Raw genomic sequence first — 23,474 nt, forward strand, 5'->3', positions numbered from 1 at the left:
AACTATTTGTTTTAGGGATGTTGGAGAATTCTGCCATGGAATCCAGTGAGGCCGGGTTCTTTAGAATCTGGCCCCCCGGAGTCCGTGGCAGAATGTCCTACCTCCTGCCACCCCCCAAAATCCCCCCCCCCCGCAATGGACCTACCTGGCAGCAGATGCGCCAGTGGATGTGGCGGCGGCGGCAGCTCTGGCTTGTCTTCCGGCCACTGCCAGGCTGCTGCGGCCGTAAATGGTGGCCATCATAGTGGCTGCCATTTGCGTGCCTGCATTAGGCCATGATAGGCTATGTAAATACTTACGTAGCCTATCACGGCAAAAGGCAGGGACGCAAATGGCATAGCAGCTGGCATTTGCGTCCCTGCCTTTTGCTGTGATAGGCTATGTAAATACTTACGTAGCCTATCACAGTTTAATACTAGGATGCAAATGGTGGCCGCTACGATGGCCACCTTTTGCGGCTTTAGCAGCCCGGCGGCAGCCGGAAGCCTGGCTTGTGAGCGGCCCTGGCAAGCGGCTCCGTGGCCTTGCCGCAGAGCGGAGCCGGCTGGGGAGGATTCCGGGGGGAGGGACGGATCACCTCCCCCCCACCGCCGAAACCCCAGACCAGAACCAGGTAAGGGATTCGTACATCCCTAATTTGTTTAAAGCAATGCTGTTTTAAAGAAAGAAAAAACCTTTTAAGATGACCATGCTGGTCCTGGAACTGTCATATGGAAAATAGGGATGTACGTAAGTCCCCTTACCTGGCTCCGCCAGGTTCCGCTGGGGGGGGGAGGCGCTCCGTCTCTCCCCCCGGAATCCTAGCCGTCCTGCTCCGCTCCGTGGGGATTCCGCGGAGCCGCCGGCCAGCTCCGCCAGCAGCCAGACATCCGGCCGCTGCCAACCAGGGACGCAAATGGCGGCGGCTGTAGCCGCCGCCATTTGCATCCCTGTAGTCAGCCGTCATAGGCTACGTAAAGAGTTACGTAGCCTATCACGTCTGGTTTAAAAAAACAAAAACGCGCATATGCAAATGACGGCGAAAATAAGGGGGAACGCAAATAGCGTCCACTAAACTATTTGCGTTCCCCTTATTTTTGCCGTCTTAGTCTATGTAAATATTTACGTAGACTAAGACGGCCAAAAATAAGGAACGCAAATGGTGGTGGCCGTAGCCACCGCCATTTGCGTACGCGTTTTTTTTGAGTTTTTTTAAAGCCAGACATGATAGGCTACGTAAGTCTTTACGTAGCCTCTCACATCTTGTAAAACAAACAAACAAAACCAAAGCAACAAGACTGCAAATGGCGGCGGCGGCAGCCGGTCGGAAGACCAGCCGCCGCCGCCACCAGAGCCACTGCCACCCGGAAGATCCGCCCCAGGTAAGTCTCGTCCTGGGAGGGATCTGCGGGGGGGGGGTGTGTGTGGCAGGCCGTTCTGCCACAGATTTCGGGGGTCCGAATGCACTGGCATTTGGCCTCACCGAGATCCGTGGCGGAATTCTCTGCCATCCCTAGTGGAAAAGCAGGGATGGCATGAGAGTCCGAGGAGAGGGTGGAGTCCAGGAGACTCCCCCCTGCTTGATGACCGGGACTTCACTCACCGGGCCATGGTGGGCTCGCTTGCCTGCTCAGTGACTGGCAGGAAGTGCTGTCAGGCCATCCGTTGCCTTACCAAGCTACCATTGTGTGCAGAAATCACAGCTTGGTTACTTCCACAAATCTAATATTGCCTCTACAGCTGCCTTAAAGGGGCGATGACTCAACATCACAGAGATAAAGGGCCCTTTATACCTGCAATTTTGAGGCATAGCCCCTTTAAGGCAGCCACAGATGCAATATTAGATATGCGGAAGTGAAGAAGTGCAGCTGAATAAGGCGATGGGCGGTACCCAAGCCACCCTGTAGCTCCTGCAGTGTGGCATGGGTGGGCAGCGACAGCAGTTCTTTGTTCACCCAAAGGGACTAGATGGAGGTGAGTCTGTTCATCCCTATGGTAAAGAGATGATGACACAGCAGAGAGCCAGGGCCTGCAGGAGAAGCCACCACCACCACCACTGGGGAAGAGGCGTACTTGCTGCTGCTGGGTCTGCTGCTGCCGCCACTGGGCCTGCTGCTGCCACTGCTGCCACCACCACCAGGCCTTCCCTGTGGACTTCTGCCTGGCGGACCGCCAGTCCCTGCAGGACCAGGCCCCCAGGTACCGAGCCAGCTGTGCTTCTCCACCTGCCCCTCCCTGGAGGGGCTACATAAGCTGGCTGGCTGAGGTGGCCTGGGAGAGCCAGGGCCTGCAGGAGAAGCCACCACCACCACCACCGGGGAAGAGGCATGCTTGCTGCTGCTGGGCCTGCTGCTGCCGCCGCCGCCGGGCCTGCTGCCGCCGCCGCCGGGCCTGCTGCCGCCGCCGCCACCGCCGGGCCTGCTGCCGCCGCCGCCACCGCCGGGCCTGCTGCTGCCGCCGCCACCGCTGGGCCTGCTGCTGCCGCCGCCGCCGGGCCTGCTGCTGCCGCTGCTGCCACCACCACCAGGCCTTCCCTGTGGACTTCTGCCTGGTGGACCACCAGTCCCTGCAGGACCAGGCCCCCAGGTACCGAGCCAGCTGTGCTGCTCCACCTGCCCCTCCCTGGAGGGGCTACATAAGCTGGCTGGCTGAGGTGGCCTGGGAGAGCCAGGGCCTGCAGGAGAGGCCACCGCTGCCACCACCACCAGGCCTTCCCTGTGGACTCCTGCCTGGCATTTTTAAGGGGATTTTAATTGTTTTGCTTGTTTGTTTTATTTTGTTGGGGGGGATTTTGTTGTGTTTTTAGGGGTGGGTAGCCTGCCTGATAGGCGGGAGCGAGGGGGCATGTGTCCACCTGATGGAGGCAGTGGGGGGAGTGTTGGGGGCCAGAACATACTGAGGCTGGGCGGCAGGCACTGGCGGAGCGCTAGGGGCAGGCCATGCCAGGTAAGGGGAACAAGGGAGAGATGTGTAGTATCTGTCCCCTGCTCTGGGCCTGTCCAGAGCCAAAGGATGGCTGGGGGAGGCGTGACCCCATCTTCTGGCCTTCGTTTGCTGCTCTGCAATGCCAGGTCTGTTACCCAGAAAACCTCCCTCATCCATGACATGATCCTGGATGAGGGTGCAGACCTGGCATGTATTACGGAGACCTGGCTGGCCGAGGCTGCTGCTCCAACCCTTGCAGCCATGTGTCCAGCCGGATTTTCGTATGCACAGCAGCCGAGGGCTGGGGATCAGGGAGGGGGAGTGGCTGTTATCTACCGAGAGTCCTTGGTCTTCACCAGACCCCCTCTCCGGGAGACCAAGGTTGCTGAGTGCATGTACTGGAGGTTGGGCCCGAAGGGCAGTCTGGGGATTCTGCTCATGTACCGTCCACCCCGCTGCACGACTGACTCCCTGGCCGAGGTGCTTGAGGTGGTCTCTGATGTGCGTGTACAGTCCCCTAACTTATGGGTGTTGGGAGACTTCAACGTACATTCGGAGGCCATCCTCACAGGAGCACCTCGGGACTTCATGGAGACCATGGCCTCCTGGGAGCTGCACCATATTCTAACTGGGCCCACCCATGTAGCCGGTCATGCACTAGACCTTGTGTTTGTTTCTGGAGAAGCGGGGAGTGATCTGGAAGTCAGGGGTATATCCACCCCCCCCTTGTCATGGTCAGATCACTATCTGGTGATGTAGGTTTCTCGGTTCCACAACCCCTCCGCAGGGGTGGAGGACCCATTAAAATGGTCTGCCCCAGGCGTCTTATGGATCCAAATGGATTCCTGAACACGCTTGGGGATTCTCTGGGGCATGCCAACGGCCACTCGGTCGAGACCCTGGTGGGTGGCTGGAATGCTGCAATCACTGGGGCATTAGATCGGGTGGTTCCGAAATGCCCTCTCCCCCTGAACAGGGCTCGGACTGCACCATGGTTCAATCCGCGGTTACAAGCTCTGAAACAGGAGGTGAGACGGCTAGAGCGCCGGTGGCGGAAGTCTCGCTCCAAAGACGATCAGACACGGGCTAGAGCTGTATCTTCAGCCTATCACGTGGCAGTGAAGGCAGCAAAAAAGGAATATTATGCTGCCTCCATCGCGTCTGCAGAGTGCTGTCCCAGGAGGCTGTTCCAAGTGGTCCGGAGCCTGGTCGGTCCTGTGGCTCCGGAACCACTGGAGCATTCTAAGGCCTCCTGTGAGGCTTTGGCAAGGCACTTTGCAGATAAAATTGATCAGATTAGGTGTGTTACTCTGCACACTGTGGATACAGTTAGTGAGCAAGAGGCGGCCTGTGGCAAACCGGTTTTGTGGGATCGGTTCCAGCTTCTTCCTCCTGATGAAGTGGACAAGGTGCTTTCATCTGTAAGGCCGACCACCTGCTTACTTGATCCTTGCCCATCTTGGCTCATTATGAGCTGCAGAGAGAGACTGGGTGAGGGGATCAAGGCGGTGGTGAACGCCTCCCTTGAGGAGGGACTGATGCCATCAGCCCTCAAGGAGGCAGTGATAAGACCGCTCTTAAAGAAGCCCTCCTTGGATCCTCAAGTTCTGAACAACTTTCACCCAGTCTCAAATCTGCCATTTTTGGGCAAGGTGATTGAGCGGGTGGTGGCGGTGCAGTTGAAGGCACACTTGGAAGAAACTGATTATCTAGACCCATTTCAGTCGGGCTTCAGGCCTGGGCATGGGACAGAAACGGCCTTGGTCGGCTTGGTGGATGATATGAGGAGGGCTCTGGATAGGGGTGAATGCTCCTTCCTTGTTCTCCTCAACCTCTCAGCGGCTTTTGATACCGTTGACCACGGTATCCTCCTGGACCGCCTGGAGGGGTTGGGCATTGGAGAGACTGTATTGCGGTGGTTCCGGTCCTTCCTCTCCGGCAGGTACCAGAGGGTAGCACTGGGAGAGGAGGTTTCGGACACGTGGCCACTTACTTGTGGGGTGCCACAGGGTTCCATCCTCTCCCCGATGCTATTTAACATCTATGTGAAGCTGCTGGGGGCTATCATCAGGAGGTTTGGGGTGCAGTGTCATCAATATGCGGATGACACGCAGCTCTACCTCTCATTCAAATCTTCACCAAGGTTGGCCGTAGAATCCCTGTCCAAATGTCTGGAGACGGTGAGTGGCTGGATGGGGAGGAATAAGCTGAAGCTGAACCCTGACAAGACCGAGGTACTTTTGGTGGGAGACAAGAGGAGGCTGGGGGATGTTGACCTGGTGTTGAATGGGGTACGGCTACCCTTGAAAGACCAGGTCTGCAGTCTGGGGGTCATTTTGGACTCCCAGCGGTCCATGGAGGCTCAGGTGTCAGCTGTGAGCCGGACAGCGCTGTATCAACTCCATCTGATAAGGCGGCTGCGCCCCTTCCTTCCCGACCATCTGCTCCCATCGGTAGTACATGCCCTGGTCTCCTCTCGTTTAGACTACTGTAATGCGCTCTACGTGGGGTTACCCTTGAAGACGGTTCGGAAGCTGCAGCTGGTACAGAACGCGGCGGCTCGCCTGATTAAAGGCAGCCGCCGGCGAGATCACATCACTCCAGTGCTGAAGGAGTTGCACTGGTTACCAGTTGTTTTCCGGGCCAAATTCAAGGTGTTGGTTTTGACCTTTAAAACCCTATATGGTTCCGGCCCAGCCTATCTTAAGGAGCGCCTCCAGCAACACCAGACAGGCCGCTTAACAAGATCAGCCTCGGATGGCCTTCTCTCTGTGCCATCAGCCAGGACAGCTAGACTGGTGGGGACAAGGGAGAGGGCCTTCTCTGTGGTGGCCCCCGCTCTGTGGAACTCCCTCCCTAGGGCACTCCGTCATGCCCCCTCTTTAATGAGCTTCCGTCGTGCATTAAAAACGTGGTTGTTCAGGCAGGCATTTGGGGTGGGTTAGGGTATTTAAAAAAAAAAATTATGGTAGAATTTTATTGTTTTAAATTGTTTTATGGTGTGTTGTACATCGCCCAGAGTGGCTGGGTGACCAGCCAGATGGGCGATTAATAAATTTAATAATAAATAAAATAAATAAAATAAAAACATTTCCTCCTGAAAGAAAAAAAGGTTCAGCCAACCAACTCATGGCATGCACAGAAATGCTTATAGTTTAGATGCAGACTGTGTGTGCTCTGAAGCTTGCAATCTATTCCAAGATTAATAATACATTTGTAAGACAGCAATCCAAGCTCACTACGAAGGTGAGCATTATGAAGAGCCAAGTTTCAACAAAGAAGCCATCTAATCATGACATTCAGTGGCATCAGTTCTCACTGTCACTGCATATGGGTGAGGGTCCAGGCCTCCCCCCCACCCCAAATGCTTTCTGCCTCTTGGACAACTTTGTTGTGTATTTGAAAGAAAACTTGTCACACCTTAACAACTGCTGTTATTCAGGCTATGTTGCAGTACAAGAGACGCTGCACGTTTTCAGAGGTGGTGGCCTTCAGTCCTTCAACAGGTAGACAAACTTTCCCAGAGTTATTACTGCCTCTTGGCCTGTCTGAAGTCATTCTACACGGTAATATATTACAGATGTTTCCCTTTGTTTCTTGGCAAAGGGGCAGGACTTCTGAGAAAATGTCATACTGTGTGTTTTTAAAAAAAGGGCTTTTAAGCCTCTATGAAGAAACACAGTATGAAAATTCAGTTACAACAGGGCAACTTCATGTATGATCAGGGCCATAACTTCGGGTGATGCAAGAAGTGCTTACTTGGGTTTGGGCCCAGCTGTTTGAGAAGAGGCAAGTCTGTATCCCTGCATGAGGTAAATCCTGTGCTATATTCCTGCTCCTCTTTCCCTTCTGGTTAGAGAAGATAGAATAGGAACTGGACAATAGATGCTCAGTCTTCCCCTACCTTACTTAGGAACATCTGCTGGATCAGACCAAAGGTCCATCTAGTCCAGCATTCTGTTCACACAGTGGCCAACCAGCTGTCGACCAGGAACCCACAAGCAGGACACGAGTGCAAGATCACCCTCCTGCCCATGTTTCCCAGCAACTGGTGTACATAGGCATATTGCCTTTGAAACTGGAGGTAGCACATAGCCATCAGGGCTAGTAGCCATTGATAGCCTTCCCCTCCAGGAATTTGTCTAACCCCCTTTTAGAGCCTTCCAAATTGGTGGCCATCACTATGTCTTAAGGTAGCAAATTCCATAGTTTAACTATGCTCTGTGTGAAGAAGTACTTCTTTTTATCTGTTCTGAATCTCCCATTAATGAGCTTCATGGGATGACCCCTTTGGCTTCTAGTATTGTGGGAGAGAGAGAAAAATGTCTCCCTATCCACATTCTCCACACCATACATAATTTTGTACACTTCTATCATGTCTCCCCTCACTTGCCTTTTTTCCAAGCTAAACAATCTCAGCTGTTGTAACCTTTCCTCATAGGGGTGATGCTCCAGCCATTTGATCATTTTAGTTGCCCCTTTTTGCACTTTGTTCGAGCTCTACGATCTTTTTTTAGGTGTGGTGACCAGAACTGTACACATTATTCTAAGTGTGGTTGCACCATGGATTTGTATAAAGGAAGTATGATACTTTTCAGCAGAGCCGGCTCTACCATTAAGCAGACCACCTCAGGTGGAAGATGGTAGGGGTAGGCAGCAAAGGAAGCCCCTTGGCTATTCCTCCGGAGCCCCCTGACCATTCCCCTCAGTTCAAGGACAGACTTGTGTGTAGGGATGGATGGAACAATCTCCGTCCAGGGCATGCGGGAGCTCAACGAGTTGCTTCCCTCACCTCACATGGCCCAGACCCACTCAGCAAGCCTCCCTGCTCACCCTGCCCCCTGAGCTGCCGAGCCATCCCTCCTCTCTGCACCATGGACTCCGGCAGTCAAGCCCTTGTGCTTTATGCACACAAGGGCTTTGCTTGAATGCCAGAATCCTTGACGTGGCAGTCAAGGATTCCAAGGAGGCCAGGGCTAGAGAACTGGGGTGCTGCTGAGACCCTTCCTGCCCACACTGGCTGTCAAAGACTTGCCTGACAGCTGGCGGAGGTAGGACAGTTCCCAGCGTGGCCATCCTCCAGCACTCTTGCCCTGGCCGAGAGCACAGGGGTGCTGCTGAGGCCCTTCCTGCCAACGCTGGTTGTCAAGGCTTCCTTGACAGCCAGGGGAAGCAGACCAAGTCCTCCTCAGTGGTGCTCCCAGCCTCTTGCCAAACTCCAGGGCAGTCAGTGGATGGGTCCATCAGTGCCCCATGGGGTCTGGGAGGCTGGATTGGGGGTGGGAGTCCATCGGACTCCACCCTCTCTTCAGATTGCCATTCCATCACTACCTGTGTGTGCCACATGGCCTGTTCTGCAACCCCTAAACCTGCTGTTCTCAGTTGTACTGTAGGACACTGCCCCATTGCCAAGGTTGAAATAAAATTCAACTGCCAGTCCATTTCATTTCTGTATGTGAAACGGGGGTGGGGTGAGTTCCATTTTGTCATTTGCCTCAGGAAGTAAAAGATTTTGGACTGGCCCTATTTCTCACTTCCAAGGTATACCTAAATATGAACATACAAAGTACCCTTGTACATACTCAGACCATTCCTTCATCTGGCCAGAATTATCTAGTCCATTAGGTAGTGGTTGTCTGGCAGAGTTCTTTTCCAACTCTGCTAGCTAAAATCCAGTGTTGTGTAGTGGTTAGTTTTTGTGTTGGACACAAATGCTAACCACTGATTTCAGAGACTAGCAACTTTCCAGATAGGATTGCGCCCTTAAGTTCTCTTCTGGTATATGGAGAGTGAAGGATTCTTTGTTGTTGTTGTTGTTTTTAAATACAGCATGGAAAAATCCAACCATATAAAGTGTGGCCACATTATCGTGGGAACAGAAAACAATATTTATACTAATACTAATAATAACAACAACAACAACCCAGAAACAAGTCATATCCTAGAATTGGGTTAGAACAAAGAACAATCCATGCAGTTTGGCCAGTTGACATTGGCCAATTGCATTAAATAAACAACTTAGAACATTTGAGATGATGTCATCTTTTTCCTCGTATATTAACGTTTCTGTGACTTTGGTTTAAAATCTTTGCACTTCTCTTCTCGCCAATTAACATGAATTATGCAGTGACAGGTTTGTATGAGATAGATGTGAACTTGGCTTTAAAGTGAGAGGCGCACTGGGAGACAAAGTGTGGGGTTGAAAGGAGTGGAAATCAAGATGACAGGTCTATTTTCGTTTGTTTCAGTTGGTTGGGGTTTATAGTGTGCTTTTTGGTCTTGTGGCCTCTGGGAGGGAAGCAACCATGTTGTCAAGTTCACAAACAGTCACACACAAGAGTAACATGGCCTAACATCTAAGGTATTTGTTCATGGGGATGTTACTGAGAAAAATGTAGCTGAAACAATTTGAACAGTGCTGTGTAAAATCTAAGCGCTAGTCAATGCATGCATGCTCATCATCATGCAATCGTCACAACATGAAACAATGACTTAGAAGTGTGAATGTGCCATCCCAAATCTAACACCACAGATAGGGTGATTTGGTGTCACCTCAAACACAATGTTTTTCAATGGAGTCACTCAATTCACACAGTCTGGCCTGGTTGCATAAACAACCATTTATCTGTGGTGGTCACCATTTTATTTATCTACAATGAACTGGAAGGACACAATATCCAGAGCACTGTCTATTTTAAGAAATGGCAGCTGTCAGAAAGACGCTGCTGAAAAGATCTCCTGTGCCCCCACAGCAAGTAACCCACCCAATCCCCCTTGCCACACAGATACACAACCCATGACTGGCAGAAATGAGGAATGAATGGAGAATTCTGAATGGGATTCCCGTTCATACCCATTTGTTCCTCTCTGAAGTCGTTTCAGAACAAATAAAAATTGAACCAAATGGGGAGCATTCAGTTCAGTGTTTCATGTTTTTTGAAATTAATGCATACTCTTAGAAAGGTCCATACATACACATAGTGCTTTACTAATGAGTGTGCACATTTGCATATTCATATATATATATATATATACACACACACACACACACACACACACACACACATTAGTGTTTGAGAGGTCTCCCTAGGGATGTATGAGAAATTCATTTTCATACATTTTAAAATCAGGATTTACCCAGTTTGCACCTCTGGGACCAAAAATGGACTCAGGTGCAATCTGTGGTTGAAATCTGTACATTTCTGAGCTTGAAATGTGATTCGCGGACCCGCCCCCCCCCCCAAAGTATTCAACACCTAGGAATGGTGCAGATGCCTGACTGGGTCTGGGAGTCCATTGGGCTTTCCTTTGCGCTCGCCACTGGACCATGCCCGCTGAGCCTCTGGCCTTGCTCACCCCCATTCATGCCCTCCCAGACACTCCCTGAACTCACCCAGACCCATCTGTGAGCGCCCACCATTTTGCCAAGCTTATTTTTACGGAAAAAGGGAGGTCATTAAAATGCGCATATTTAAATATATGCAAATGTGGGCTAGGAAAGGCTAATCTATGCAATATTAGAGGCATAAATGGACCATTTACGCCTCTAATATTGCATATAGCAAGCTTTCACAGCCCAAATTTGCGCACATTTAAATATACACATTTTAAGGACCCCCTTTTTTCTGTAAAAATAAACTCAGCAAAATGGTGGGCACTCAGGGACAGGATCCAGGGTGAGTGTGGGTGGCTCGGTGAGCTGGTGGGGGCTCAAGCATGGGTCTGGGGGGGGCTCAAGTGGGGGCAGTGCTTCAGTGGGTGCCTGCTGATGCCGGACGGGAGTGGGTTTGTCCATCCCTATCAACAGCAAGCATGCATTTGAAAAATGTGTATGAAAGAATGCGTACTTTTGAAAAATGCACACTAATACACTTTAGTCAATGGGAAAAGATCATGTACATTTCAAAGATGTGCAGAATTGATGGGTACATTTGGAAAACCATGCACAAAAATATGCTCGGCTTTTCCTGTGAACAGAAAGGGAAAAAAGGTTGCAATACAGACTCAAGTTGGAAGGAGCTTTGAGATGGCATTCAGAGAACTTCAGCGAGCTCCGGTTTTGCTCATTTGCACATCCCTAGGCCTCACTCACTTCTCCATGACAGAGCACATGGTTTTCTTCCTAAACGTCCGAGGTACAATTCCTGGCATCTCTAGGTAGGGCTGGAGAGTCACAACCAGTCTGTGAACACCTGTCTTCCCCAACCTGGTCCCCTCCAGATGTGTTGGACTGCAATTCCTATCATCCCAAGTTAGCATAACCAGTGACTTTGCTGGTTGAGAGATGATGGGAGTTGTAGTCCACAGGGAAAACTGGTGCAGACAATACTGAGCTAGACAGAGGATTGACCTGACTTGGTGTAAGGCAGCTTCCTATGTTCCACTGATGTAGGCACGAAGCTCAGATTTGTGGATGAAATGTATCATTGTCACCTGAACGTGCTTGCCAAACTTTGTTCCAGTATCTCAAGGCCACTGGAGGCTGGTGGCTCTGATTTTGGTGGGGCTGTGAGTCCATTCTGGGTTTCAGTCAGAGCCAGCCAGAACTCTCAATGAGCTGTCCAAGATATTAAGCCCTTTTGAGGGATAGTGTTCAGCAGCCTGGATAGCTCCTTTAGAGTTCTGGCTGGTTCTGACAAAAACCCAGAATGGAACCACGGCCCCACTGAAATCAGAGCCACCAGCCTCCACTATTCAAGGCGTATATCACATTTCAATATATTTTGCACCCTGATTCTTTTGAACATGTGCCCAGGGGTGGGTGGGTTTAGATGGATATTGAACTTGAAGTATAGGATGGCGTTATGGATATGTACACCGTCCAGCAACATCTTGGCATTGTGATGTGTATTTTGTGGTTTAAATTGTTTTGAGCTTCAGTTATTGGGCGGTATGGAAATGGAATGAATGAATGAATGAACATCATTCCAGACCCATCATGGAAATGGATGCAGGACTTATGTGTGTATTTCACCTCAAAATTGTACATTGAATGTGGATACCATGTTTCATGCCAATATATCCCTAAATTCAATGGAGTTATCACATCAGAAACAGACAAACTAACTTACAGCCAGGATGCCAATTGGCTGAATTAAACCACAAGTCACACTTCATTCAGCCAATGCAAAACAAAACGAACCAAAACGCCCTTAGTTCGTTAGCCCAGAAACATTATTTGCAATCATATATGTCAGAGATCTCAAACACTGTCTGAAAATTTTTTTCAAAGAAGCAACTACACTAAGATAAAAGGTGTTTTTCCCTTCAAAGAAATTAAATGGACACTTTTCATTTCCCCAGGTTCTGAATGCAAAGACAGACAGTACGCTGGGTCAAAAATGTTGAGTAATCAAGCTTTTTTCCTCCTGCCCCCCTCCTTCAACAATAATAGCAAAATATTGCCAGAACCCCGGGGGCTGTTTTGAATTGTGCCTCTGAAATTAACAAATCTGTTACACATTGCAAAAGATGAAGGAAAAGAGCCAGGGTGAGTTTGGTCTGGTCAGCGCAGGAAAAGCTTAAAAAGGGGGTGGAGAGTTTTGGAAGGAGGAGAAAAAAAAAGAAAAAAAATGTGTTTGCTTTAAGAGAGTCATAAAAATCCGAACTATGGGGAAAGGAGGGGAGAGAATCCTAAACTCTGGACTAAGTGTATGAACGCTGGGTGGGAAGGCAACGCAAAATAGCCAGCAGCAGAGAACTCTCCAGCTTGCAGTAAAATCTGTGAATGATTTGCTGGCAGAGTCAAGAGCCTTCACATTTTGATCTGTGCTTGTTCCTTAAGAAAGCAGAGGCGGGCCGTGTTAATAAAGAGAGATTTAACTGCGAGCCTGTGCGCTGAATACGATACAGTGGACCGCAGAAAAGTCACAATTTGATCAGTTGCAGTAGATTACAAGGTCTTTCTCTTTCTCTTCCTCATTCTCCTTTCTGTTTAAAGGAGGGAGTGGGAAAGGTGGCGGGGGAGAAATGAAACCAGGGCTTTGCCAAGCAGTATAACCCAACAAGATTGATTTTGGGGGAGGAGAGAGAGAGACGCACAAGTTCTTATCAGCTGGAAAAGGAGAAAGAGCAGTTGTGGGTGTCCCCCCCTTCTTCTTTTTGGACTGTCTGCTATCATTCCCACACAGTAAGCAGAGAGGGAGGGCTAGCTGCTTTTTAGGGGCTGCAGTTTGTTTGCTTTTCAAAATTTGCTTTTTAATACAATGGTTTCTATCATCTCTGATTTGGACCCACTGAAAAGCTGGAAAGTTTTAAGGTAGGTAGGCCTGTTTCTTTCTTTTCCCCTTTGGCTGCAATCCTCAGCCCTTTTAATTAGGAGCAACCCCTCCTCTGTTTAACTACAAGGCTTCCTCTTGAGTAAACACATGCAGGGGACTGGGCTGTAAACGTCTGTTTTTGGGTTCTCTTGGGGCGTAACCCTAAGTGAACTGCAAGTTTGGAGCGGCATTCTCAAACAATGTGAAGTTCTGGGTTTAAGACCCAAGAAGAGTCTGTGCTGTGGTAATTGGATACTTTTTTAAGATACGGAGAAGGGGGGGGGCTTTATGCAGATGTTTTAGCACAGGCTCAAGGGAGAGCTTAAAATATATTCCTTAATGAAGCAAGGGGAAAAAAAATGGCTGTCTTACTGTTTTAAAGTGAGATTTATTTATTTAGAAGTAGAAGCTGGAAGATGTTTAGCACCGGCTGATGCTGCTGGAGAGTTAAAACTTGTGGTTTCTTAACTTGGTTTGTTGGAGAGAGTATTTTGTAGGCAAAGTCTGCATTACTACCTTCTTAGCAGAGGGTGTATCATTAATTCTAGGGGAAAGGAGAGCTGATTATTTTGAGTGTCTTGCAATACTTTTGGGCTATTACTTTTGAAAGACGTGACCTTAATTCTCAAGGACTGTTGGATTAAACACACACAACAACAACACAGTAAACTTGACTTTACAAGGATTCAGCCTGTTGCAGTACCTTGCTAAAATGCCAATTAATACTAGCCGCCATAGATACAGATAAAAGTACGCTCCTCAAAAGTTTTGAGATGGCACTAGAGCAATTTCTTAAATCTCTTTGGTTGTTGTTATTGTTATTATAGAAATTGAATATGGTCAGCTTTCTGCCGCCACCCTTTTACATTTATCCCATACTGAAAGAGGTTTAATATCTGTCTATCAGCTGTTTTATTGCACTGATGATGAGATGGTAATTGTTTTGTGGCCTTTCTTTATTGGACGTATGTGTGACAAAGTTGTTACCCTACAGCAAGGGGCATGGCTGTGTGTGATGTGTACACAGAACTGAAAGAGCACCTCTTCCCACTCACCCACCCCTGCCCCCCACACACGTGAATGCATGGGGTGTGTGAAGGGTCTATCAAGCCATCTAATGTGCTGTAAATTGTGTTAGCAGTATTTGGAGTAGTATTCGCCGAGCTGTACGCTTTGGAGTGTTTTGATTAGTATTCAGAGACTGTGTATGTGATAAATGGAGAAGGGTTTTGAATGCTGGAATCTCCCACCCATGCTTTCAGTGATACAAGGCAGTCCATGTCGTATCACCAGTGATGCTTGAGGGGCTTATATACATCTGGTGGATCTCCCCCCGCCCGACGCTTTATAGACAAGAATGCCGTTTTTCAGGGTGCAGTCCTATCAATAGTGCTGATGGTGTTCTGAACTCCCTGGACTTGGAGGTGTCCAATCATCCAAAGCAAGGCAGGAGGAACAGTGGAGGCGATCATCAACTCCCTGTCCTCCCACCTTGCAGATTTCTCTCATATACCGAGGGTGCTTCTGAGGGAGAGGGAAGGAGGCTGGAGGAGGCTCAGGATAAATCATAACCTCTCTGGTCTCTTCTCCTCCCCAAGCGCTAGAACACCTCCTTTCCTCCTCCTTTCAGGCCGCAAGGGCCTTTGCCAGGTCACGGAGGGCAGCTGGTGTGGTTCTTTCCACACTGGCTGGGAGGTAACAGGGGAGGAGGGGAGGATCTCTCACTCCCCCTTCTGAGGTTGGAGCGCTGTCTCTGATTGTCCAAAGGGGAATTTGAACAATCCTATGTTCCCTGGGATGCTCCCCCAGGAACCATAGGCTTGCTCTCTAAGGGCACAATCCTATGGGGATAGGCAGCCGCCTCCAGACTCGGAGGTGACCGCCTATCCAATGCAGGGCAGGAGAAGCAGAGAGGGGATCATTCCCTCCACACTTCTCCTGCCCTGCATTTGCAGCTAGACAGCTGATTTTGGCTGTCTAGCTGCGGGAAGGCAGCGTGGGGGAGGAGGCTGCTGGACAACACATAGGATGTGTTGTACTGACATTTCCGCCTTCCCCACCATGGAACGCCCCCCAGAATGCCCCATTTTGGCCACTCTGTGCTCCTCTTCTGACCGCGGAGCGCAGGGCTGTCCCATGCTGCCTGTGAGGCAGCGCAGAAGGGGGAAAGTTCAGTTCTCTGGGAACCAACTTTGAAGCGTGGGCTCTGAGGTTGGTTCCCAGAAAGCCAGATATCCTATGGCCATCTAGCCACTGACTAGCAGCCATAGGATTGCTCCCTCCATGAATTGTTGAACGTTGCCTTGTCCTCTGTATGTTTCCTTTCACATTTGCAGACTTGTACATTGGTGGGTGTATTACCTTATCCATTGTGTGTTAGAAGTTCAACTAGAGTGCAATCTTATGCCTGTTTACGCAGAAAAGGCCTACAATTCCCAGCATTCCCCAGCTGGCATTTGGTTTAACACCTTTGTTTGTCCGCCCTGCTGTTGCACCTCCAGTAGCATGACTGGAAGAGACTTGCCAGTTGATATTGTTCTTGTCACCCAGGAAAATTGTGAGAAAGACCTTATATTCTTATAATAGGAGCACAGCATCGGCCCTGTGAGTTGGATGAATTGCATCCCACCATTATAACTAGAGATTAGGGAGTAGTAGGTTCTATGTCTGATACTCAGAAAACAGCTGAGAGGATTGATCCGAAACCTGGCAATGTAGGAGAGGTCAGTTTGAGGATGACCCATGCTGATTTTGAGGTAGGAAAGGCAAGAAATGGCTTATTTATTGGAGTTTAAACTTTGATCAGAAACCTCCAGCAGTGTTATGGGTATTGCCAAGATTCCCACCCTTCCACCCACCCCAATAGACGTTGCTGGGGTTAAATTTATGAGGTGATTTCTCCATTTCTACTGTGTCTTTGGGGAAACCGTTTGTTGTGTCAGTTCTGGGGAAGGTCTAGTATGTGCTTTGCCTTAGTAGTAGTGTAACATGTTTATAGTTCTTACTCAGTTTATTGGCCCATTCTAAGCTATGAGAGATAAGGTCTGTTTCATACATGCCCAGTTCATGTTACCCTGGAGGGAGGGGGTAGAATGGGAGTGAGTGCGGTTGGTTTCCGGGGAGATGGGAGAGAATGTGTAGAGCGAGTAGGCCCTGTCTATCTACCCAAGTCAGAAGATTTCATTAGAAGTCTGACCCCCTCACCCCACCCTAGGGAAGGAGAAATTTCTTGAAAACAAAGGTCAAATATAAAATAAACTCATTCCTGTTCTTCAGGAAACTCCGGACATACACTGGTGTTCAGACGGTACCTACTTTATAGCAGGGTTTGAACACATTCACACACCCCAGAAATATTGTCATGATACCTCCAGAGTCAAAGTCTGTATTTAATTTAAGGAAAAGCTGAATTCTGGGACACCATGCTACAAGGAAATCACTGTGCCAAATAACTTAACGATATCCAAAGAGAAATTAGATAATAACAACAAATTACATTGAGGAAAACTGAATTATGGAACTCCCTGCTACTAGGGCAAATAGGAGATGCAGTGTTAATTCTACTTTAATAAACATACAAGTTATTTATGCTATTGTTATTATATTGCAGGGGTGGGAAACCAAGCTGTGGGCCTTTTTTAAAGTATAACTTCAAAAAATATTATATTCCAAAATCCAGCTTTCCCAGAGTTCTCCTTGACATAGCCATTCTCTAGGTCTATATGTGGAACATGATTTCTTTATTGAAACTCTAACTTCTGGTTTGAGAGACAGAGACTAGTCTGCATTCCTTTGCATTATGGCCTCTTAAGAACTACACATCCCAGAGTTCCATAGTTCATGTTGGCATTTTCTGTGAAATTGCAAGGAGTCAGGTCTGCCGCCAAATTAACAGGCCCCAGAAGGCCTGGAATGAAAGACCCCAAAATGTACAGGCCTGAAAAGAACACAAATCTTATTTTTGGCTAAGAAGATATATGAGTAAATAAGCTTTTGGAGCTCTATGCCACTGAGATTTTGTGGGGAAAAAAATCTTTCAGAATTCTGGACATTTATAGAATAGCGCTAAATCTCCTGAAATAAATATCAACAGTTAATATTAAAATACTTGCATCACAATATTTCTTGGTAATAAACATGTATTATAAAAATGAATGGTAAAGTGCTTCCATTGGAATTCTTACCCTTCTAAATGGTGTGTGAGGGCCAAAAATGACATTACTTTAAAGATGAACCTACGACCTACAACTTTTTTTTTTTCATTTTTACTCTACAGTGGGGCAGGGAGCCCAATCCAGATTGAAACCCTAGCATGGGGCATGGGGGGGGGGGGCCTTTAACTCCAACCTCTGCTATGGACCCAGTCTGGATCAGCCCCCCCCCCCCCGGCTTGTAATTTCTATTGCAAAATACTGATCCATAAAGCAAATGGATCAATAAAATAGACTGCCATCTTTCATCCTGTTGCTAGAGAACCACTATTCCCTCCCTGTACTTCTTGTGCTTTGGGCTTGGCAGGTATGAGCTATTTGTGGGTACTTGGAGGATGGAGAAGGTTGACTATGGCTGTAGGGCCCCCAGTTGCTGATCCCTAAAGTACAGCCTTGCAAATCAGGATGCACGAAGAACACTCTTACTGGACCTGATCAAGGCCTGTCCAGTCCAGCATGCAGTTTTCAATGGTGAGCATGTGGAAAGCCCTGGGTACTGGCATTCAAGGCATGAAGATGCTTGATTCTACGCTGTGCATCCACCCCTGGTCTGACTTGGAAGCCACTTTGTGGCTTCCGAGGCAGGCCCAATTCAGCTCGGGCTGATTTGCCCCCCCCCCGACTCAGCCCCAAACCCCCTGACACCCCCGCACAAACCCCCAGCTCCTTACCTGGGCCACTGCTGCCTCCTCTGCCATGTCTTCTGCTGTCGCCAGCTCTGGATGCATGCTGGCTCATGTTGCAGGGAGTTGCCCATTTTTGGCAGTGGTGGTGGCAATGATGACTTTTGGCTCAGGTAAGGAGCTGGGGGCGCCGATACAGCTGGGCCGGGGTGCCGAAGCTCTGAAGCACTTTGGAGAGCCCCTGACCCACTTTAGATAACTCTGCTTCGCCTCGGAAGGGGCCTGAAGCGGTCCGAACCGGCCCACCTCAACTTTGGCTTCAGGCCTCGGGCCGAAGCAGTACACAGCCCCACTTCATTTCCCCCTGTGGGTTGTCTCCAGCAGAAAGTATACAAGGGTACACTGCCTCTCCACATGGAGGATCCATTTAGCTACCATGGCTAATTGCTGTTGATAACTGCTGTCCTGCATGAATTTGTGAGAACTTTTAAAAAGTCCTCTAATTCAGGCAATGTATCCCAGGTGAATGAATTCATATTGGGGGGGGGGGTAGGTAGGATCAGAACAGCAGACCCCTGACCTATGTGTGTTCAGTAGACTGTGTGAAAAGACATGCGTACAAACTGTATGTCTGTAATACGTTGTGCGATTGGGAACCCTGCGGAAAAGTATTCACCTGCTGAGAAACTTGTATGCATCTCTAAAATCCACTCTGAAGCTGCTCGGCGGGCCACCCATGCCACTGTCTCACATTGGACTGGACTTATGACTTGCTTCCCACAAGGGCATTGATGTCCTGTAAAGTCAATTGCCACCATTAAAGATTGCCACCTTTTGCCCCCCCCCCCCGTTGTGCTTTTATGTTTTTAACAACTGCATGCTGACTGTGTCTTCAATACCGATTCCTTTCCACTCCCTCTTATGCTGCTGTGAAGCCTCAGAAACCCTGCTTTTTATAAAAAAAAAATGATCCAGAGAAGACAGGATCTCTTCCAAATTCAGTTTGGCTGCTTGCTTCTTGATCCTGGTCATAATTGGCAGCACAGCATACGGAAACGATGACAACAGCATAAGTTGACATGCTAAAGGGATTTTATTCCATTTGTTGTTGTTGTTTTTTGTTTTTGTGCCGAAAGGTTGGAATATAACTCAGGAGTGCTTTTACCCACTGATTTAAACAGGTCATCTGCAGCATTATGATGCTAGGCAACGATGTATATATGCCACGTGTTACAGAACTACTATTCTGGGAATGCTGCAGAGAATATATAAAAGCTTTTCTTTTCCTTTCTTTTGTAACAGGACTGCATCTGTATCCCCCTGTGTTAAAAAAATAAATAAATAAAATATCAGGCCATGCCTTGCTTCAAATGAACAGGGGAAAAGAATAGTTGACATCCGAGCCCAAATATTTTTATCTTTACAAAAAGCCCCTCTTATTCCAAAAGCTGAGTCATACCTAGGGATGGCGGAGAATTCCGCCATGGACTCCAATGAGGCCGGATTCTAAGAATCCGCCCCCACCAGAGTCCATGGCAGAACGGACCACTCACCTCCACCACCCCACAAAGTTCACACCGGCTGGATCCTACCTGCTGCTGGCCGGGTCTGGGTCCATCCGCTGCCATCTGCTGCCGGTCTGCAGACACAAATGGCGTCCGGCATAGTGGATGCCATTTGCGTCCCTGCTCCTTGCCGTGATAGGCTACATAAAGATTTACATAGCCTATCATGACAAAAAGATTTACGTAGCCTATCATGGCAAAGAGCAGGGACGCAAATGGCATCCACTACGCAGGACGCCATTTGCATCTGCAGGCCAGCAGCGGATGGAAGTCCGGCAGTGGACAGACCCGGCCGGCAGCTCCGCGGACTTGCCGTGGAGTGGAGCTGGCCAGGGAGGATTCCAGGGGGAGGAATGGATTGCCTCCCCTCCCCACGGACCCCCAGCAGACTCAGGTGAGTGGGATTCATACATCCTTAGTCATACCTTTCCTGGAACACAAACAGGTATAAAATTCAGCTTTCAAAACTGGATATTTCAAAGTGGCTTCAGGTATTTATTTTTATGCCACCTTACCTCTATGTAGCATATAAGATTTATCCTCTGCCTCTCACCCCTAGCCCAATGTTATCCTCACAACAGCCCTCTGAGGTATGCTAGCCTGAAAGTGAATGACTGGCTCAGGGTCACCTGGTGAACTTCCTCATTGAGTGGGGCTTTGAACCTGGGTTTCCCTGGTCCTAGTTCAACACTTGGTCCAGCCATTGTTACACTGGTGCTTTCTCTGATCTGGAGTGAAAGAATGAAGCTTGGTCCTTCTGTTTTACTCCAAGCAGAGAGAAGTAGTAGTTGTATGACTCTATGTAAAGTTGGCCTTTTTGTATCACATGAGCAGCCCGACAGGCCCAACACTCCAGTCTCCAACAGTGTCAAGTCAATTGATTTCAGGAAGCTCACATGATGATGGTGATAGGCAAACCCAGCAACCTTACGACCAAAGGGCCAATTGTGATGAGTGATTATGACTTGAATTGCAAGGTAAGTTAAGGAAGTTCATGGATGGAAGGTTTCCTGTCTCTTTCTTTCCCTTTCCCCACAGCCACCTGGAGCCCTCCTGAGTGATGTTGGAAGGGACGTGGGGGCTGCTAGAGGGAGGAGGGGACAGGAAGCTTAACTTCCATTGGCTTCCTCTTCATTTAAATTCTTAGAATCTAAGCTCAATTTTGGACTCCTCCAGTATCTTTCCATATCTCACTCTTCTCAGGAGGGCCTCTGACCCTCCAGAGAGGCTCAGGGTGTGGGGGGGGGCAGATAGCTAGCATTGTATGATAATTTAGTTTTTCCTTGCAAAAGCATCCCCATTCAAAATACAGTGGGAATGTTTCCAATCTGTAGCATGGCCCAGCTGACACTTCTGAGCTTGAGGACCTTAGAAAGGATACTGTAGAGCTGGAAATGTGCAGGAAAGGGCAAACAAAATGATCAAAGGACTGAAGCAACTCCCCCATAAGGAAAGTTTGCAACTTTTTAGCTTAGAAAAAAAAGAAAGACATGAGAGAGTGGCATAAAATTATGCACAGTAGGGCTGTGCACCACTTCAGTCTGAAGCCCGAATAATGAGTTGAAATGGGCTGCTTCGGAGGTGCCTCCGCATAATACGAGGTGGAGCAGAATAGCAATGAGGTGCCCCGAAGTGAAGCGGCTTTTACACGAAGCACCTCGTCTGACTCGGTGATTCATTCTGAGCAACCCAGACAGCCTGGCGCCCAAAGTATCAACTTGAGAAAGTTCAGTGAGGGGTAGAGGAGGAGGAGGGACTTTGGTGAATGAAAACTCTAGTTGCCAAATCAGGGCTGAACGTAACCCAGCCAACTCCAGTCAGTGAGAGTGGTGAAGGAGGGGGGAAGGCTGAATAACTGAAGAAAAATGGCTGCATTTCAGAGACAGAGATAATTCTGGTGGTGTTACTTAGGGATGTGAGAACGCACCCTTGTCCAGGTTCTCCGAATGCCCCAGCTCCTGCTCCACTCGCTGGTCCCTCCGCCTCCACTGTGATTGCCATGTTTTTAAAAAACATGGTGATTGGAAGTCTATGTTCACATAGACTTATACGCAAAAAGTGCCATGAATCTTGAGTATATAGGCGATTCACAGCACCTTTTGCATATAAGTCTATGTGCACACATAGACTTATATGCAAAAGGTGCCGTGAATCGCCCAGGCTGGAGGAGGAAGAGGCAGCAGAGGCATGGCCGCCACCACTTGCTCACTCGCTTTCTCCTCCTGGTGAGCAGGAGATGGCTAGCAGACCTTGAGAGCCAAGCAGGCAGGAGGGGGTGGTGACGAGAGTTTTTGTGAAAAAAAATCAATTTTCAGCTGCACCTAGCACAAAAAGCCCTTGGCCAAACTATCTGAAATTTGGCAGGTGGGATCCCCTTCATGTCAGCAGAGAGGCCCCCAAGCTTCCTGCTTTTATCATGAAAACTGAAAAAGTTATGGCCATTTGTGTTTTTCCATACAAGTCAATGGGAAAACACCCAAACTGAGTGATCTGGATATCCGAATCTCACTTCGGATCTGGAACAGAGTCGAAGCAGAGAGGGGCCAAATCAGTCGGAGTCAAAGCAGGGATGATTCTGAGGGTCTGAAGCAGCATCTGGAGCGAAGCGGGGGGTCCTAATGCATGGTGTGGACAAAGTGAATAGGAAGAAGTCTCTCATATTACTAGAACTCGGGGTGAATGGTTGGAGATTCAAGACACATAAAAGGAAGTACTTCTTCTCACAGTGTATAGCTATACTATGGGATTTCCTACCATGGGTTACAGTGATAGCCTCCACCTTAGATGGCTTTAAAAGGGGACTGGACAAATTCATGAAGGATAAGGCTATTGATGGCTACTAGTCATGATACCTATATATTACCTCTAGTATTAGAGGCACTATGCCTCAGCGTATCAGTGGCTGGGGAATGTGAGTAGAAGGGTGCTGTTACATTCATGTCCTGCTTTGATTCAGCAGGGCAGTTCTCATATTCGCAATGTTCAAATACTGTAGAAGGCAGAATGAGAGAAAGAAATTATTGTTGTATTGTCGATGTCCCAGTGCCCTCTGACTATGTATTCCTTTGAGAGTTCTCCAATTACTGATCTTACTAGCAGACATTGAGGGTGAGGGTCTGCCCCAGAAGAAAGATCACACATTCCCCAAGGATCATCAACTTCTTCTCTACTCTGGGGATGTATGAGAAATTCGCTCCAGCTCATTTTTGATAAGGGTTTGCCCAGTTCACAACTTCTGGACCAAACACAGATGCAAACTGTGGTTAAAGTCCGTACATTTCCGGGCTTGCGATGTGATTTGCAGACCCCCGAAAGTCTGTTTGACAGCATGAGTGGATTTGAAAAATGCACACAAATACACTTGAATCAATGGGAGTAGAAGGCATACATTTCAAAATTGTGCACAATTGATGCACATATTTGGAAAAATATGCACAAAAATATGCCTGGATTTTCATGAGAAAAGAAAAGAACAAAGAAATTTGGCAAGCTTTAGTTTTGCTGATTCTCACATCCCTACTCATCTCTCTCATCTTTCAGCTAATCTCTGTCCTATTCATGCTGCTGAAGTGAGAGGAGGGGGAGGAAAAGGATGGAGTTGATCCTAAGTATCTAAAACTTTATTACATTGGTGTTGGCAGGAGCCTTCTACCCTCCGTTTTCCCCCAAGCACTCATATTCATGGAACAATATGTTTTATGATATATTAAATCTTTTGTTCAAGTATTGTGGGAAAACTCCTTAAAGTCCTGTAGAACAGGGGTAGCCAACCATTTTGGGCCTGTGGACACACTTGGCAATTTAAGAATTTGCCCTGGGCACCACCACAACATGGCTACCATGGGGGAGGTGGCAAAGGACAAGTACAAAAGACAGAGTACAAGGCAGAGGTATATTAAACATATTAAACAG

At 48.4% G+C, this 23,474-nt stretch overlaps 1 protein-coding gene across 14 annotated transcripts in view; it reads left to right on the forward strand.

The window, feature by feature from the left end:
* The first annotated feature begins 12,615 nt into the window (after nt 1-12,615).
* Nucleotides 12,616-23,474, forward strand: part of CELF2 (CUGBP Elav-like family member 2) — a 684,791-nt gene continuing 673,932 nt past the window's right edge. For 11 of the 14 annotated variants that reach the window (XM_084809097.1, XM_084809105.1, XM_084809099.1 and 8 more), the window contains exon 1: nt 13,023-13,162. In XM_084809097.1, coding sequence (XP_084665223.1) covers nt 13,110-13,162 — 53 coding nt within the window. In that variant the 5' untranslated portion in view covers nt 13,023-13,109. Of the gene's footprint in view, nt 12,804-13,022; nt 13,163-23,474 lie in introns of those variants that run through there. The other 3 variants (XM_084809113.1, XM_084809111.1, XM_084809117.1) reach the window with 3 other exon arrangements.

The sequence above is a fragment of the Heloderma suspectum genome, chromosome 7 (assembly GCF_057233095.1).
Source record: "Heloderma suspectum isolate Gila_16-S chromosome 7, 16-S_ref, whole genome shotgun sequence".
NCBI lineage: Eukaryota > Metazoa > Chordata > Lepidosauria > Squamata > Helodermatidae > Heloderma > Heloderma suspectum.